This window comes from Primulina tabacum, chromosome 10 (assembly GCF_025594145.1).
Source record: "Primulina tabacum isolate GXHZ01 chromosome 10, ASM2559414v2, whole genome shotgun sequence".
Lineage (NCBI taxonomy): Eukaryota > Viridiplantae > Streptophyta > Magnoliopsida > Lamiales > Gesneriaceae > Primulina > Primulina tabacum.
Window position 1 is genome coordinate 14193957 of NC_134559.1, and position 16285 is coordinate 14210241.

Consider the following 16285-nt stretch of genomic DNA (forward strand, 5'->3'; position numbering starts at 1 on the left):
AAATACCGTAGCGGTGGAACATCGGTGACGAACAAATGATGATTTCTATTTTTTTTTACCCTTTTTTCTTGCCAAAACCTCACTAAAAACCCATCTTTTTAAAAGTATGATTTTTTGAAATTTAGTTGCGTTTCCGGGCACCATAATCGATCCCCTTTAAGGAGTGTTTGAAATCTTCGAACATCCATAAAATCTTGTGTTTTCTTATTTCAGTTTTCATTTTATCTATCAGTCAGTTTATTTCCGCACTTTTATTGTTAACTGATTGATATAGACCGACGATATTTTCGAGTATCAATTTATCACTAAACTGACTCAAGAAAAGCGAAAACGTTGTGAAAATTGTTAGTGTTTATTCAACCCACCTTCTAAACACTCTTTCACCTTTACCCGATCCTATCAAATTGGTTTTTTAGTTGCATCATGTTATGATTGAGTTATTTATAATAGTTCATATACCAGTTTATCAACAGTTCATGGTGAGTGTAAATTATCCTAAGTTTTAACCATGAAAAAAACAACATCGAATTGTTATAGGTCCACCTGTCATTCTCGTGTAATTACAAGACTCTATTCGTTGGACAAGTCAAGTTATTCATACTCTATCAGAAGCTCAAGCTACAGACATCATCAAAAGATCACAAATTTTTTTTGTTTCTAACCAAACAGCTCTATCGAAGAAATATTTAGAATCTGACTGTTCAACTCTAACCGGTCAAATATTAACAAATCAAGATAAATACAACAATTCAAGTTTTTTAATGAATATCTGATAAAGTTTTAAGCACGGTATCCTACTAATCTCCGATTGAGAAGCATGTTTCATAAAATGTAAAGAGTCAATGAACTTTTCAAAAGTTAAGGCCCAAAGCCATAAAAAGTAAAGAAGCATTTAATGCATTGTACGATGAAAAGAGTTTGACAATACTAATTTGTTGATAAATAGTACAGATGATTGTTGATAAAGTTTTCCAATCGTTGTAAGTCTTTTGGTATAAATATGCAAATTCAAAACTTCAAAGATAACAACTGATAACAAGAAGATGAATACAATTTGCAAAATACAATATCTCGAGTAAAATTATTTTTCTAAGATAGCAAGCTGTTCACTTAACACATCTATTTGTTAATAAAAAAAATCAAGGATCAACTTGTGTTACTCTACCAACTAGCCGTTCAAAGCTAACCGTTGAAAAATTTATTGCTTCTAGTGAACCAAGAGTTATTAAATAACCAGAACTTGTTGTGTTGAGTTATGCTAAGAGTTTTGACTTAGAAACTGTGATCAGTCCTAGTCGAAGTAAGTTTGTATAATGATTGTATAAATAAAAGTTTTTTAGTTAATTACTTCATAAATAGAAGAAGGGGTGACACATGAGTTGTAATATCCGAACATCCATAATATCTTGCACATTTAAAATGCACATTTACTTCAGTCTTTGTTCAAACCATTATGTTGATTGATTGTTTGCATTGAATATATATTTTTTATATGTCACTAGTCTAACAATATCATTTCCACAACTTAAACTTTTTTTAGTGGTCTAGTTAAGTTTAGCCATTTAAGAAAGAGTTTTAACAACTAATAATTGTTAAAATCAGCTCAAGTTTTCAAAAATATTTTAAAAGAGTTTATTCATGTCATATACGCTCTATTTTGATCCTAACAATTCGTGTACCAAAATGTTTTTTACTTATAAAAATTATTGGTAGCATCTAATAAATATTGCTGACTAAAAACGCACATTTCATCTACGTGTAAAGAACACAATATAATAATTGTTTAAGCAGTGATTATTAATATCTATTTAAAAATAACTTTTGCATATAATTTGATTTATTGAAATTAGTTTTTTTAAAAAAATTATATTTGATAGTTCCAAATTTAATTATTATTATTTTTTTCGTTTTAAATATAATTAAGCGTATACATCAAATAATTTTTTCATATAGTTATGAAGAAATTCAATTTCTGTAAATTATACGACATGCAAATAATTTAGGAAGCAAGACTGTGATATCATTCATAATTGTCAGCCCAACACATTCATGTATTTGTGCATTATTAAATTTAATTTAAAAAATAATAAAAATATATAAGATTAGAAAAAGAAAAGAAAAAGAAGAAACTGAATGTCTTTTATAGTAGTAGATTTTTTTTTTTAATTTACCATAGAAAAGAATTGTGCATTTAAAGGCGTCCCAAATTTTAGGGATTTTAACATGGTTGGGTAATTATAGTAGGTCTTTAATAAGATGGTTTCTCGAATCTTTATTCGTGAGACAGATCAATTCTATCCATATTTACAATAAAATTTAACATATTTACAATAAAATTTAATATATTTACAATAAAATTTAATATATTTGACATAAAAAGTACTTTTTCGTGGATGACCCATATAGAATATCCGTTTCACAAAATTGACCCGTGAGACCTTCTCACATGAGTTTTTGTGGGTAATTGAGCTTAGGATTTAGAACTAAAATCAATTTATTTAGGCCTTATAAACTAACAAAAAAGCTCAAATCAAATTTTCTTTGAGGTTTATAAATTGATGGCGTGGTTAAAATACAGTCCACGATACTATGTATTGCTTTCGTGAATACCAATACAATCCTTACAAGATATATTTAGAGTTTCCTTAATAGATGTTTGAGTCGATGGCCGAGTATATAACCCTTGATTAATAGTCATGATTTTGATTTTCCTATCAACATTTTGTCAATCGAACTTGTCGTACATAGTTTGCTCAATACGATTTACCTAACTAATGTGATATACAGACTATTACGTTGACCAATGCACATGAAAGAACAAAAACTGATAATTCCATTATCATAAAACATAAGAAATATGTATAGAGTGGACAATTATATAAAGAGTAATTAATTTTACATAGATTTTTAAAAATATAAAAATAAATAATATATTTGAAAATTTTGAAGATAATATTTAACTGTCACTAATCAAACTGCTAATCATCAAACGACTTCCAAATTCCAGTCAATTGAAAAGGCAGCGGAAAATAGAACAGTTTCAGCGTTGTACTTTGTGCATCGATAGATGAACCGTAAACCGCCCCAACCACAGAGCATCATTTCCTCAGTTTGGGCCATAACCAAACCCTTGAATTTGAATTTTCCGTCACTCTTCCGCCTCTGCCGCAAATCGGAGCGCTTCGTCGTCCGTCTCCTCCGCCGGCTTTTCTCCAGAGTCTACCGTTCCATGGATTCTATCATCTTCTCCTATTCGCCTCAACAAGACGACGACTTTTTCTCCAACTCCTTTGACAATTCACACCAATCACAGGGATTCTTGGATTCTGTCGAGTCCCTGTTCCTCGTCTCCTTCAGGTTAGGTACTTATGAAAAGCCCGCCGTTGTTTTTTTTTCCCTTGTGGTTCTCTCTCTTTCTGTTATGATTTTCTGGTTCGAGGGTTTAATTAAGTTTCTGTTGCAGTTGGTGGAAGGAGGCTGTGTGCGACGGTGGCATAGATGGGGAGAGTAGCGGAATTCCGCATGGCGTGTTGTATAATGCGACGGTGCATTTGAATGGCGCTGGGGAGGAGGATGAACAGGGGGAGGGGATGGAGGGTTTTGGGGAGTCCGAGATTACTGTGGATATGAGGAGAGAAGGGGAGGCTGGGATACGCTACGAAGATGGGATTTCTGACAACGATGGAGATTTTGCTATGCTCTCCGAATGGATGTTTTTGAGGGCTCTTAAATGGTGTGGCCTTCTAATTCACTATTGAAAATGGATGATTTCTATTTATGGTCAGTTTTGGAAGCTGCACATTTGATGAAATAGCTAGTGTGATTGTCTTTTTTGCTCCTTTTGCTACCTTGCGGGAGTCTTGCTGCTAATGCTCTTATCCCCTAAAGTATAAGAAAGGAAGGAGTGCTGATTGTGTTATAGTGACCTATCTGACTAATGATTTGTTGAAATCGAAAGTTCCTTATTTATGCAATGATTCTTCCTTATTCTACTAAGAAAAAAATTGTCTCTCTCTTCTTGTAACTGTGGGAATTTGCATGGTTTTGGTGGGTTTTCTGTTGATGGCAGCTTGAGCTGCCACTGGCTGACTCAGGATGAGACATTAGTGCCACAGCAATCTGAATTGTAAAACAATAGTCTGTTGAATTAAACCTAGTTTTTGAAAATTTCTTATATTTTCATTTAGTATCATCTCTTTATGTTCTCATGATCATTTAAGATTTGTGTCAATCATACTGCCTAATAATAGGTTGGATTAGGGTCCAAATATTTAGGAAAATAGTTTTACTGAAGCTTGCTTCTATTTGGATACACATGGAGAAGTGGTGACATTAAATAAGGAAAGATAGTGTTTCTGGATATCCCTTCAAGTTGGATGGATACAGAGAAGTGGTGGCATTGAATAAATAATTCAGTTAGTGGGGTTGGTTTTTCTTTTGAGTTCTGTATTTTTCTGCTTCTTCTGGAAAATATTTAAACGATATCTTTTTGCAGCGGTTTTGCAATTAGCTGGAAACTATAGAGAAATAAGTTTGGAAATGAAATTATCCTAGTATCATTGAAATGAGGTTTTTTTGAATTAAATTTAGTTCCTGGTTTCATATTGGTTCTTCCGCACAATTGATTCCAGCTACCAGTAGCTAAGACCTGACAGTAAATGGTTCCTGCCAAATGATTTCAACTAATTATCATTGGACATGTCTATTATTTCATTTTCTCGTTATGTATGGGTATCTGAAATATCATAAACTTAAATGCAGATCTATGAGAACTATGACATTTATTGAGGCACTTCATCATGTTATGAAGTCGACCTTGAAGTGCCTCTTTTGCAGTTGTGGATGCTCATGAACATAGACCCTTGGTTTTAACTATTGAATTATTTTGTTTTTTTTCCTGTAGGCACTTTGATGTGAAGTATGTCGAAAACTTATTACATGGAGAAAATAGCGAGCACGACTGGTTTTCTATACAGATCAGACTTTTGCATGCTTTGGGCACTAATCTGTTGGTTGTAAAAATTAATCAAAAGGTTAACTAAGATATTGTATCCCTTTTCTTTCTTGTTTAACCATTCCATCATGTGAAGCTTGTCGATTGTCTCTTATGTATCCATGCAGTATAACATTGAATTTTGTTTCATAATTTAATGTGCAACAGTTTCATAATTTAATGTGCAACAGTCTTTTGATTGATACAATCTTTTGTTAGACATTCATGTCTCATGACCATGACTTCATGTTGCCATAGACCTGCAAATTATTGATGTAGAGACTAGAGAGTATGCTTTCACTTGTAGAAATAAATACTCGGCAATCCTTTATCCTTCTGCTACTTCCAAAAAATATTGCTAAGGTGCCACATTCATTTCTTTGGTTAATATCCCATTTATTTATGTTTGCTGGTTAATGATTATTATGGCCAATAGAAGCCTTCTTAGACATTTATTCCAAATAAATAATTATAGCGAATTTAAAGATGATAATATATGATGAGCTACCTTTTTTAAATATTTAAATTGAAAAAAATGTGTCAACTGTGAACGACACTTTCAATTGTGGGGGAGCTTATGACATGCTTATTTTTGTCGCAAAATATTTGCAACTTTGATTGTGTTCTGAAAATCACTTAGAGAACATACTGGATCGATATTGGCATTCATTGAGAGTTTCGTTAGCTGCATGCAGTTTTTCTTAAATGGCATGTTATAAAGTGTTTATGATTTGTTTTGTCGTCATGAAGCCCTAAGGCATCCCATTAATATTGAGAATGAGGAGCTTTGATTTTTTGGATATATGTGACTGATTGCTTTATCCAAATTCTGTTTCTTCTATCTGACAAACTTTGTTTGTGTTTTGAAGGACAATAAAGTCGGATTATTTAACAGGGCGTACAATATATTTTGTTCCAAGTCTGACTTGGTGAGCAGTTGTTTCAATGATTAGCATTTCATTATAATTTGGTTTGTTTGAAGGTTGATGGCACACTTGCATTGACAGTTGCGAGTCTGGGACTTCTCAGGACAGACAAACCATTTATTTTGGAATGACGAAAACTTATTCATGGAGTCCAGTCAATCAAAGAATGAGGTAATGAAATTTTTCTTAGTAATATCGAATCACATGCTAAATCCTTACATTGTGTTTGGTATGAAGCAAAAAATGGGATTCAAAATTGGAAATACCGTTTAGAGGGTTTGGAATGATGAGATTTCAAAACGGAATTGATATTTGATGAGATTTGATGGGATTTGGTTCAAGTAAATGAAATCCTTACAAAATTGAAGAGATTTCATGGGATTTGTTCTATGGAGAAAATAAAAATTATTTTAATATTGACATTATATATAGTTTTTGAAACTTAATAAAACTGATGTTCCTCTAAACTAATTAAATTTATTTTGTGTTTGAATTTGTTTTTGTAGATTCTCATGGAATTGCAAATCTATGGATTGTCTTATGCAATCAAGGACGGAGAAACAATAAAAGAGGAAATGGTTGTGGAACAGTCCATGATTGTTGAACCTTATTCATATGCTTCAGTTCAGATGAATGGCTCTGTAGATAAAGTGAACTCGTATCCCAGTGTGAAGCCATCCATTTCATTTCATTGTGGCTTTGGTGGCACCTGTGCTTTGGGCTTGACTGGATTGTGCAATCTTGGAAATACTTGTTTTATGAACAGTGCCATCCAGTGCTTAGTGCATACATCCAAGCTAGTTGATTATTTTCTTGGAGACTTTAGGAGAGATCTGAACTTTGAAAATCCGTTGGGCCTGAGTGTATGTACTTTATTCCGCATGGATATTTCTCTTTTTATGTGCACACATTGGAGTGTGGATAGTTACAACCATTGTCGCTTTGTAACCTCTGTTTGGGTGCATGCCTAAAACATGCAGGGAAAGCTCTCTCTCTTCAGTCTTCGACCTTACTATCTCTCTCTGAACTTGTGATTATATTTTCCAGGGAAAGCTTGCTATTGCATTTGGGGAATTACTAAGAAAGTTGTGGGCTCCAGGTTCAACACCTGTTGCTCCAAGGATGTTCAAATCAACTCTCTCTAGTTTTGCTCCTCAGTTTAGTGGTTATAATCAACATGATGCCCAAGTAAGTAGAATTTAAGGGCTTCAAGTAGTAGTTTGATAACTGTACTGCTGGATAGAAAATCTTGTTTACAGCCTTGGTAAGTCTTATATCACAGGAGTTTCTTGCTTTCTTATTGGATGGCCTACATGAAGATTTGAACCGCGTGAAAAACAAACCTTACATACAGGCAAAAGATGATGATGGCCGTCCGGTTGAAGAAGTTGCAAATGAATACTGGGCAAACCATTTATCTCGCAATGACTCTATCATAGTCGATTTATGTCAAGTATTCTTCTTACTTTGATCATATACAGTTGCATGCCTATGTGTGGTAGTGTTTCAACTATCTTGTATTTATTACTACATTATATCATACTGAAACATTTGCTGCGACTGTTAGATTTCTTTCTTGAGAAAGTCACTCTATGTATTGTTGATGTTTCACACTATCTTTCTTAGAATATGGAATTATGGATTAGATGTTACCTGTCACCCACTTGAGTGCTTTATTTATTTTTAGGGTCAATATCGATCAACATTGGTTTGTCCTGTTTGCAAGAAGATGTCAATAACATTTGATCCATTTATGTATCTGTCATTACCACTTCCTTCTACAACTGTGAGGGCAATGACCTTGACTGTCTTGAGCACCAGCGGGACTGCTCTTCCACATCCAGTCACAATAACAGTTCCCAACAATGGGACCTTCAAGGATCTTGTTGAGGCCCTTGGTACAGCTTGTTCATTGAGAGATGATGAAAGGCTATTAGTTGCTGAGGTATGAGACATATCTTGGAACATTCATATCAGGAATTGCTGTGCCTTATTGTGATATAAATCGTTTCTTCTTCTTCTAGCTAATTATTATCTCTGAGTTTCAACTAATATTTTTTGGTGCTCTTAGAGCTTTTGTTGTTGTGGATTGGACTACTTTACCACATCCAGTCACAATAAAGATAGTATGCTTTATACAATGTTGTGATCTAATTTTTGGTCTCTCAAATATTTCTCCACTAAATGCGACACTAGTAATTATTACTTTTATTTACATCTTACTGCTAATCATTACCGAAATACAAACTTTGGCTTGTATTAGTGGTCTATAACATATGTTTTCAATTATCATTGTCAAAGGAAATGGATACTGGGTCTGTGGATCAAATATTTGCTGATCCCTTTGTTTGCCAGGATGAGGTTATTGTCTTGTTGAGTTGGGCTAAGATAAGTGGTTTATCATTGCATACAGATGACAGAAGGTTAATCATGGAATTTCAATTTACCTGTCTTGTAGAGCAAGTCTTGGTTATGTGAGGACACACAAATTTTGCATGCTTATTATTGTCATGTATATGTGCTGACACATACATATGACCACTGATCTACATTAATGAAGTAGAAAGAAGGCAATGTGCTAAATGTTGAATTTTATACCTATATTGATATATAGAAATGGATAAAGTGAGAACTGGTTAAGACATAAAGATCAGTTCTGATTCTTCTGTCCCAAAAAAAGCTGGAAGTTGCTTCAGTACAGAATGTGGTTGGACTATAGTCAATGTTAGTTTTTGTAGATTGACTCTCCAAATCTTGAAACTAAAAGGTATGGATATGACACGCATAGGCAAGTGTCTTCTGCATGTGATGTACTTTTACCTTAGACAACATCAACTAGATGAACATGTTCTGATGCTCCAATTACTCTTTTGAAGCATTTCAGAGAATTTTTGGTGAATTTTTTAAGCACTTTATCAGTGCCTATTGTGCTTTGAGGGTCTGCAAATTGACACCTAATTGTGTGCTTAGATGTGACATATCATTACTACATTCCCCGGAATTACTTCTTATTCTTCTGTTTTTTCCAGATTGTATATCATTACTACATTCCCCGGAATTACTTCTTATTCTTCTGTTTTTTCCAGATTGTATATCATTACTACATTCCCCGGAATTACTTCTTATTCTTCTGTTTTTTCCAGATTGTATAGGAAAATTATATGGTGTGATGATGTGTGGTGTTATATTCTGTAATATATATCAGTGTTTTCATGTTTTTCAGTATCATTCCTTTGATGTCAAGCTTAAGTACATAAAATCAAGGCATCTAAAACTTGGTATTTAGCCTAATGTTGTTATGGGCATTAAGAATTAACTTAATGATGATATGCAGATATTCAATAATTGCATCTTTCGTATCTTGGAGGATCCCAATGATTCTATTGAGCTGATTAGAGACCATGATCAACTTGTTGCTTATATATTGCCAAAAGTAATTGATGGATCTCCTTTAGTTGAGTTTATACATCAGAGAGAGGAGAAGTAAGTTTTTGCGCTTCTAATGTATTTTCTTGATACCAAATTTTGTATTCGAGTCAACCAGGGGTGTTCAGAAACTGAACCAATTTGAACCTAAATGTAAAACCAAATCAAACCGCATGATTTTGATCGGTTTTCAATCAATCACGGTTTGATTCTTAAGTTAGTGTGGTTTTTTTTCAGATATAGAAATATTTTATTTGATTTTTAGTTTCTACTCTATAGTGAGCCTAGTAAACTGTCCAATTACATTAAAAGTTCATTTATTTGCTCGAATAAGTATAAGCATAACCACAACCCTAAAAGTCAAATAAAATGTTAAACCCAAATTACAATATCTCATGCATTGATTCGTTATGAAATTCAGAACTTTAAAATTAATAACTCAAACCAGACTAAACCAAATTGAAATCTATGGTTTGGTTTGGTTTGGTTATAAATAATCCATGGCTTGATTTGGTTTGAAATTTTGTAAAACTGACTAAATATTGGTTCGAATTTTTATATAAACCCGAACCAAACCGCAGTTAACACCCTTGTATCAACATACTTCAATTATCTTGATAGCGGACAAGCTTAAGCTAGTGAGGTTGGATAGTATTTTATTTCCAATCAATAAGTTTCGATGAATGAAGTCATATCTAATTTTATTCTGCAAGAATTACCTATGTTTCAGTTTTTTGGTTTCCTTATCATAATAAGTGACGTTTGTTTGTCAAATAATCTATTCTTTCATCCATTAAAATCATCTTATATGCAAAGAAAATATTTTGTGCTGAAGCTATGTTGAAGGTTGTGTACTGGAGCTTTAGAGTTTAGAGTGCAATGTAATAATGAGGATGAGTTTTTGTGAGAAACAGTTGGTTGCTCGATTATTCTCGGAGGTTGTTGATTGGAGTTGCAAGATTTGATTTTTATTGAAAGTATAAACGTTAAGCAATCTCAGTCTGCAGCAACTTAATGGACATATATGGAGGAATAAAATATATTTTGAAGTTCATGTGACTGTAGTGTAACGTGTCCCTTATGTGGAAAGGAGTTATAGTAGAATCTGTGCAGGGAATTTATTTTTTTGCTCTTACTTTGCATTGAAGTAATTTTTTAGATGGAAATGATGTTTATTTATTTTTCCTGTATATACTTTTTGTTGACTGTTATGTTACTTTTATCAGGTCAATTTTTCAGTCCTATTCAAATTTAAGAAAGTTCGGCGTTCCTCTGTTGGCAAGGATGTCTGATGTCTCTAAAGGGTCTGAGATGCATAAAGAATTCCTTAAACTTATTAATCCCTTCTTAATGTCAGTCGAAGATTTTCTAAATGATTGTGAAGCTTCAAGGAGTTCCCATGAAGACAAAGTGATGCGTGATGCTGTCTCTGATGAGGTTGTGAACTCTGATGTTGAATCAGAAAACAATTTAAATTTCTGCAGTGACTTTGAGTTTTATGTCGATAGCGGAACTTTTAACTCTAGAAGCTTCAAGATAGAAATGGATATGCCAGTCCCCGTACTGAATTCGTGCAACAGGATCAAAGTGATCGTTATGTGGCCGGGTAAAATGATCGAAAGCTATGATACTGCTGCTCTAAGTGCGTTGCCAGAAGTCTGTAAGCAAGCATTCTTGTCAAAGAGGCCTCAAGACTCTATTTCACTGTATACATGTGTTGAGGCCTTCTTAAAGGAAGAGCCTCTTGGACCTGAGGACATGTGGTATATTTCATTCAATTTTTAATGATAGATGTAGCATGCTATTTTTTAGTAATGTTACTTTAATGATACTGTTTAACTTCTTAGTACTATAGCTTATAATTTTCTGTTTTATTTTTTATATTATTTAAATTTCTTAAGCTAAAAGGTCGTGACTTACTGACTTTAACTCATCATCACCCTCATGGTTGCACCATATTTTTTTTGATAAACCAATGTGTTGCTCAAGATAGTTTTAATAAACTGATGTGCAATTCGCTGTAGGTACTGCCCTGACTGCAAGGATCATAGACAAGCCAACAAAAAGTTAGATCTATGGAGATCACCAGAAATTCTGGTTATTCATTTAAAACGATTTTCATTTAATCGAATTTTCAAAAACAAGCTCGAAACTTTTGTAGATTTCCCTATTAGTGACTTTGATCTCTCAAATTATGTATTTGACAAGAATGGCATGGCTTCTTGTCGATACATTTTATATGCTGTGAGCAATCACTATGGTGGCATGGGTGGTGGCCACTATACTGCATTTGTCAAAGTGAGTAATCTACATCTAGTTGAAACATTTCATTATATTGACAGTTCATTTGTTCCTGGGAAAATATTGTATTGCTTATTTCTCCTTTTTAATCATAGCAGGTGAATACGTATTGATGTCTCAAATTGCACCATAAAGGTTTAGTTATAAAATAATATACTGGTCTCTATTGAGATCTTGAGCAGTAAGTGTGTTGCAAATGAGAACAAGGCATCAATTGAATGTCATGTCAATTATAAAGTGAAGTTGATCGGATTGCATTGAAGTATTGGAAACTTGTGTCGAGATTAAAGCTTATTTTAAAAATTTAAATTATATCACTCTTCACGCTCGCACACGGATGTGTTTATCAATAGAACTCTTGAACTCAATGAGGAGTTGAATATACAGAATGCATGGATGATTGTCCTTATCCTTTAGGAATTCAAGTTAAGCCTGGGTAACACGTCAGGATTATATAAAACAAGTTGCAATATGGATCCTTTACTGCATTAAACGAGAATCTTTGGACTTAATATTGGTAAAATGTCCACGAGTTTGATTGGATTCTCTGAGTCTGTACTTGTTAAGACATCAATTTTTTGATTTTTCTCAGAAATGTTTCTGTAAATGTGAATTCTTGGAAATACTCTCACAGCCCTCATTTGTTTTTACTTCAGTTCTGCTTGAGAATCCTTTATTATCATCATGAATGAGGTTTGTCAAGTTTTTGTTGTTTGATTTGCGTTTTCAAGTGTAAATTTTACAATTCACTTAATCCTATTAAATGGGAAAACAGAGAAAATAGTTTCATGTAGTTGCACAGCCAAAAAGTTTTGTTTCTGTTGAGCAGAAAAGTTGTGTTCTTTAGGCATCTTCTCTGTTCTCTTCTTTTTTCTGTCACTGGCAATCCTTGTACTGTTTAATTCGGAGATTACGGATGTTTGTTTTGCATCTGGATCTCTTATTTTTCATGGTTATTATATACAAAACTCGAGCTCTTTGAGTGATTTCGTGGTTTCTTGATCTGGGAATTCCTTGCTAATAGCATCATCATATAGCATTTGAGATAATGTGTCTTGTGTTGGAAGTAATACTTCTGCTGTTATTGCCGAGCATTTGTAGATATAAGTCCTTGTGGAGTATGAGAGGGTCTTTGATGGTTTCATGCTAGTTGTTTCTGTGTCAGTGTTTGGTTATAAACTTTATCAGTTTGCTAATGGATGTATTGTATCTTAAATATGCTAGTTGATTATCTTTTCTCCTTAGACTTTATAAATTTCATTTAGGATCGTGGTGACTAATTCTTGGACCTAATTTTATTTTTGGTGCAGAATGGTAGTAATAGGTGGTATGAGTTTGACGACACCCATGTTTCTCCTGTAACCAACGAAGCAATAAAGACCCAAGCCGCCTATGTCCTCTTCTACAAGAGAATCTAATGTCATTGCATAGTGTTGTACATCAAACATAAAGCTGGCTGAGTGAACTTCCGTTCTCCCTAAAAGCTACTCTCAAGGTCTCAGTTCGATTCTGCAGGAAGTTGTTTTTGAATCTTGAAGAATCATTGGTTATTTGATGTTTCATATGCAACTAAATTTATTACTATTGCACGATTCTTCTTGGTAATTGGGTTTGTGTTGCCTAGCCCTGACATTATATTTTTAGGGCATACACCATCTTGTTTGGAGGCACCACAACATTGGCGAGGTTAGCTTTCGTAGAGCATACTTTAGATAGTAGTAAATAGGATTTTTTGTTATAATACACAGAAGCCGAATTGTAGGTTCAAATATTGTCTTGGAAAATTTGCACGCAAAGGACATGCTCAGAACTACTTTCTGTATATATGTAATGGAGTATGTACCAGTGTGTGTGGATTGAAACTGTACTTTGTTTGGGCTGTACTTTTCTCACTAGTTTGAGATGTTTTAGATTCGTGACGAGGAAAGATGAGAATTTTTAATTGGTGTGGAAGTGGCATGTTTTGGTGTTTAATATAGATAGATAATAATTATCTAAGAATATGCTACGTTGATGAATAACAAGCAACAAAAAAACCCTAGAGAATTTTTCAAAATGCTCTCACCCTCGTCTGAAATTTGGTCCTTCGATCTCACCATTTCCCCATTCACCAAACATCGAGCTTTTAACTCCGACGACCGCAACTGATATTCCGGCCTGTCCGACAGTCGGACGCTGGGAAATGCCAATTAACTTCAGCGGCATCGCTTTCAAGATAGAGGCACACGATGATGTTTCGTTCCGGTTAACAGCCAGCTTCGTTTTAAGTCCATTTTCGGCGATAACCTCCTGTCTTCGTCGCCGGTCCACTATCAATTTTCTGTGGGTTCGCATTTCCAAGCTTGTCTTCATCGTTCACTGTTTGGCCTTGCTCTTGTCTACACGTGTCCTACTCTACCACCGTTTATTTCTTTCTGCTTGTGGCGAACGCTGGCCGCAATTGGCATCACCTTTTTTGACCACCGACTTTCTCAGCTATGTTTACGAGTAACAATAGGAACCGTTGGAATGTGTCAACTGATTCTAGGGCAGGAATGTGTCAACTGATTCTAGGGCAGCAGCTCGGGACGAAATGCTAAAGATTGAGTATAAGTGTTCCTACTGAGATTGGGTAATGAAGGTCGGTCGATATGGTGGTCCGAAAGAACCAGGAAGTCGAGTTATATGATGGATTTTGACTGTGAGGAAGCGCGATGGATCATACTAAGGTTTAAGGACTTCATAAATTCAAATTCAGGGTCGGACTTTCATCGATACAGAGGCAGGAATGCAGTCTTCACAATCCAAAGATTTGCCAACAAACGTGGAAGATTTCTTTAGATGTCCAAATATAACAAACAAGGCAGAAAACAAACTACCATTGTGCCTAGCGGTTTCAACTCAGAGGGGTGGATAAACATTTCGCTCGCATTGGAAAAGCTGATGTCAGGGTACAATCAGAGGAGAACAATACAAAATACTCTTAACCACGGAGCAAATCAGATGAAGCCCAACAGAAACTATCATGACGAGCGGACAATTGCAAGGAATCATAACCGAAGGATGACGAAAAAGCACGGAAGGCAGCGACAAGCCATGTTTACAGAAGAAGTGGAAGGAAGCACTCGTCGTAAGTAGAGACATGGTGAATATCTCGTGGGAGCTAATTGAGCGTGTTCTTGGGAAATCTACAAACAAGAGAGTTGAACTTTCATAGTTTCAAGCTAACCAAGCCTTATGGTGGCCTTCGAATGCGGCTGAATTTTCCTTCTACCTAAATCTGAAAAAAGGATTCTTTAATTATGGTGTGGCTTTGGAATTCGAGGAGTGGTCACAAGATATTAATACGATGGATACGGTAGAGGAATGTTGTAACAGTTGGATTTGGATTTGTGGACTGCCTTGGGATTTATTATCGCCGGCCACCTTCAAAATTATTGGCGATCACTGCAGGGGCCTGTTGGACATTAGCGCCGATACAATACACTTCAGAGAGCTTGGAGCTGCTAAGATAAAGGTGAAGGGCACCGAAGGAGGTTTTATTCAATCCAAGATGCAGATTCAATTGGAAGGGAGTATTAGAGAAATAAGAATTCGGGTAGAATCTTTCGATCCTAAAGCTTACGAGCAATATGAAAGGCAGACTTACACTCAAGTCGTAGTGAATGGTAAGAGAATTGTCGCGGGGTGGGGCAACGACAACATTAATAGGACACAAACAAGGAATGGGGTGGATTCCGACAGCAGGTCTATTAAAGGAAAGGAAGTTTCGGGGATCGTAGCAGAACAAGATACGTGCATGAAAGATCTGAGAATAGGAATTGGAGCGGGTCACATGGGGTTTAAGTCGGAAGAGAAGCAGGAGTTTATAATATCAAAAGATCAACACAAAAATTCAGCAGGGCAGTGCGAGACATCGACTCAATTTATGGGGGGAAAGGTGTTAAAGATTTTAAGGAAAATTGTTCCAAAAAATGCTACAAACTTCAGAAGTTCCTCAATCGATTCCATGAATAGTAAACTTGATGAGGAGCAAAATATCGAGGTGGGTGAAGTAAGCAACCAAAAAAAAAAAACATGTCAAAGTATGAGAAGACATATTGCAGAAGACTAAAGAAAGTTGGTGTTGAGGACAAGGAAGATCGCGGCAAAGGGGGGATTTCGATTCCAGGCATCATCCACAAAGGAAAATGTAGGAATCTTGGGGTTTTTCAGTCGGACGACAGAGATGAAATCGAGCTCGATGATTCTCAAGACGATATGCTTGAGGTGGACATTGATTCCTCGGATTCTGAGAGTCAGGTATCTCTTCGATCAGAAGACTCTGTAACAATTGAAGAAGAAATAGTAGCAATGGAGGGATTGTTCTCACCAGTGAAGGGGCAACCGATCATCACAAATACACTTCCACCGGTAAATTCAAAACCTAAAGTGGGACAAGTACTTAAAGATATTCAATCTTCCTTTCTTAATCATTCCTTCTCGCTTCATTCTATTTTACTGGCTTCATTTTTAGTTTTGGGTTTGTCTAGTAGTCTGACAGGAAGTGGGATAGTAACGGTTGATGAAAAGGCGGGTTCAGAGAGAGAGAGAGTAACAGGGGCTGAGGTGGAGGATAAGGAGTTTGTTACAAAAGAGGTGGCCGGAGGTTGTATAGATG

At 35.1% G+C, this 16285-nt stretch overlaps 1 protein-coding gene across 3 annotated transcripts; it reads left to right on the top strand.

The window, feature by feature from the left end:
* The first annotated feature begins 3022 nt into the window (after positions 1-3022).
* On the top strand, positions 3023-13599 carry LOC142504759 (ubiquitin carboxyl-terminal hydrolase 8-like). Of its 3 annotated transcripts, XM_075617555.1 has the most exons (13): positions 3026-3357; positions 3464-3733; positions 4904-5033; positions 5863-5922; positions 6001-6090; positions 6426-6782; positions 6967-7107; positions 7202-7372; positions 7607-7864; positions 9254-9402; positions 10572-11108; positions 11370-11643; positions 12957-13599. In XM_075617555.1, exons 1-13 carry the CDS (start codon positions 3068-3070, stop codon positions 13062-13064), a joined length of 2835 nt encoding a protein of 944 aa, XP_075473670.1. In that variant the 5' UTR covers positions 3026-3067; the 3' UTR covers positions 13065-13599. The 3 variants fall into 3 exon arrangements, with proteins under 3 accessions (XP_075473671.1, XP_075473670.1, XP_075473672.1); XM_075617556.1 differs by lacking the exon at positions 11370-11643 and having other exon boundaries at positions 3023-3357; XM_075617557.1 differs by lacking the exon at positions 3026-3357 and having other exon boundaries at positions 3529-3780.
* The last annotated feature ends 2686 nt before the right edge of the window (positions 13600-16285 follow it).

Bases quoted from the DNA above. Each gene is read 5' to 3' on its own strand.
- LOC142504759 (XM_075617555.1), top strand. From the start codon at position 3,068: ATGAACCGTAAACCGCCCCAACCACAGAGCATCATTTCCTCAGTTTGG. The intron at 5,034-5,862 runs GTTAACTAAGAT...TGTGTTTTGAAG, and splicing joins TTGTAAAAATTAATCAAAAG to GACAATAAAGTCGGATTATT. The intron at 6,091-6,425 runs GTAATGAAATTT...TTGTTTTTGTAG, and splicing joins CCAGTCAATCAAAGAATGAG to ATTCTCATGGAATTGCAAAT.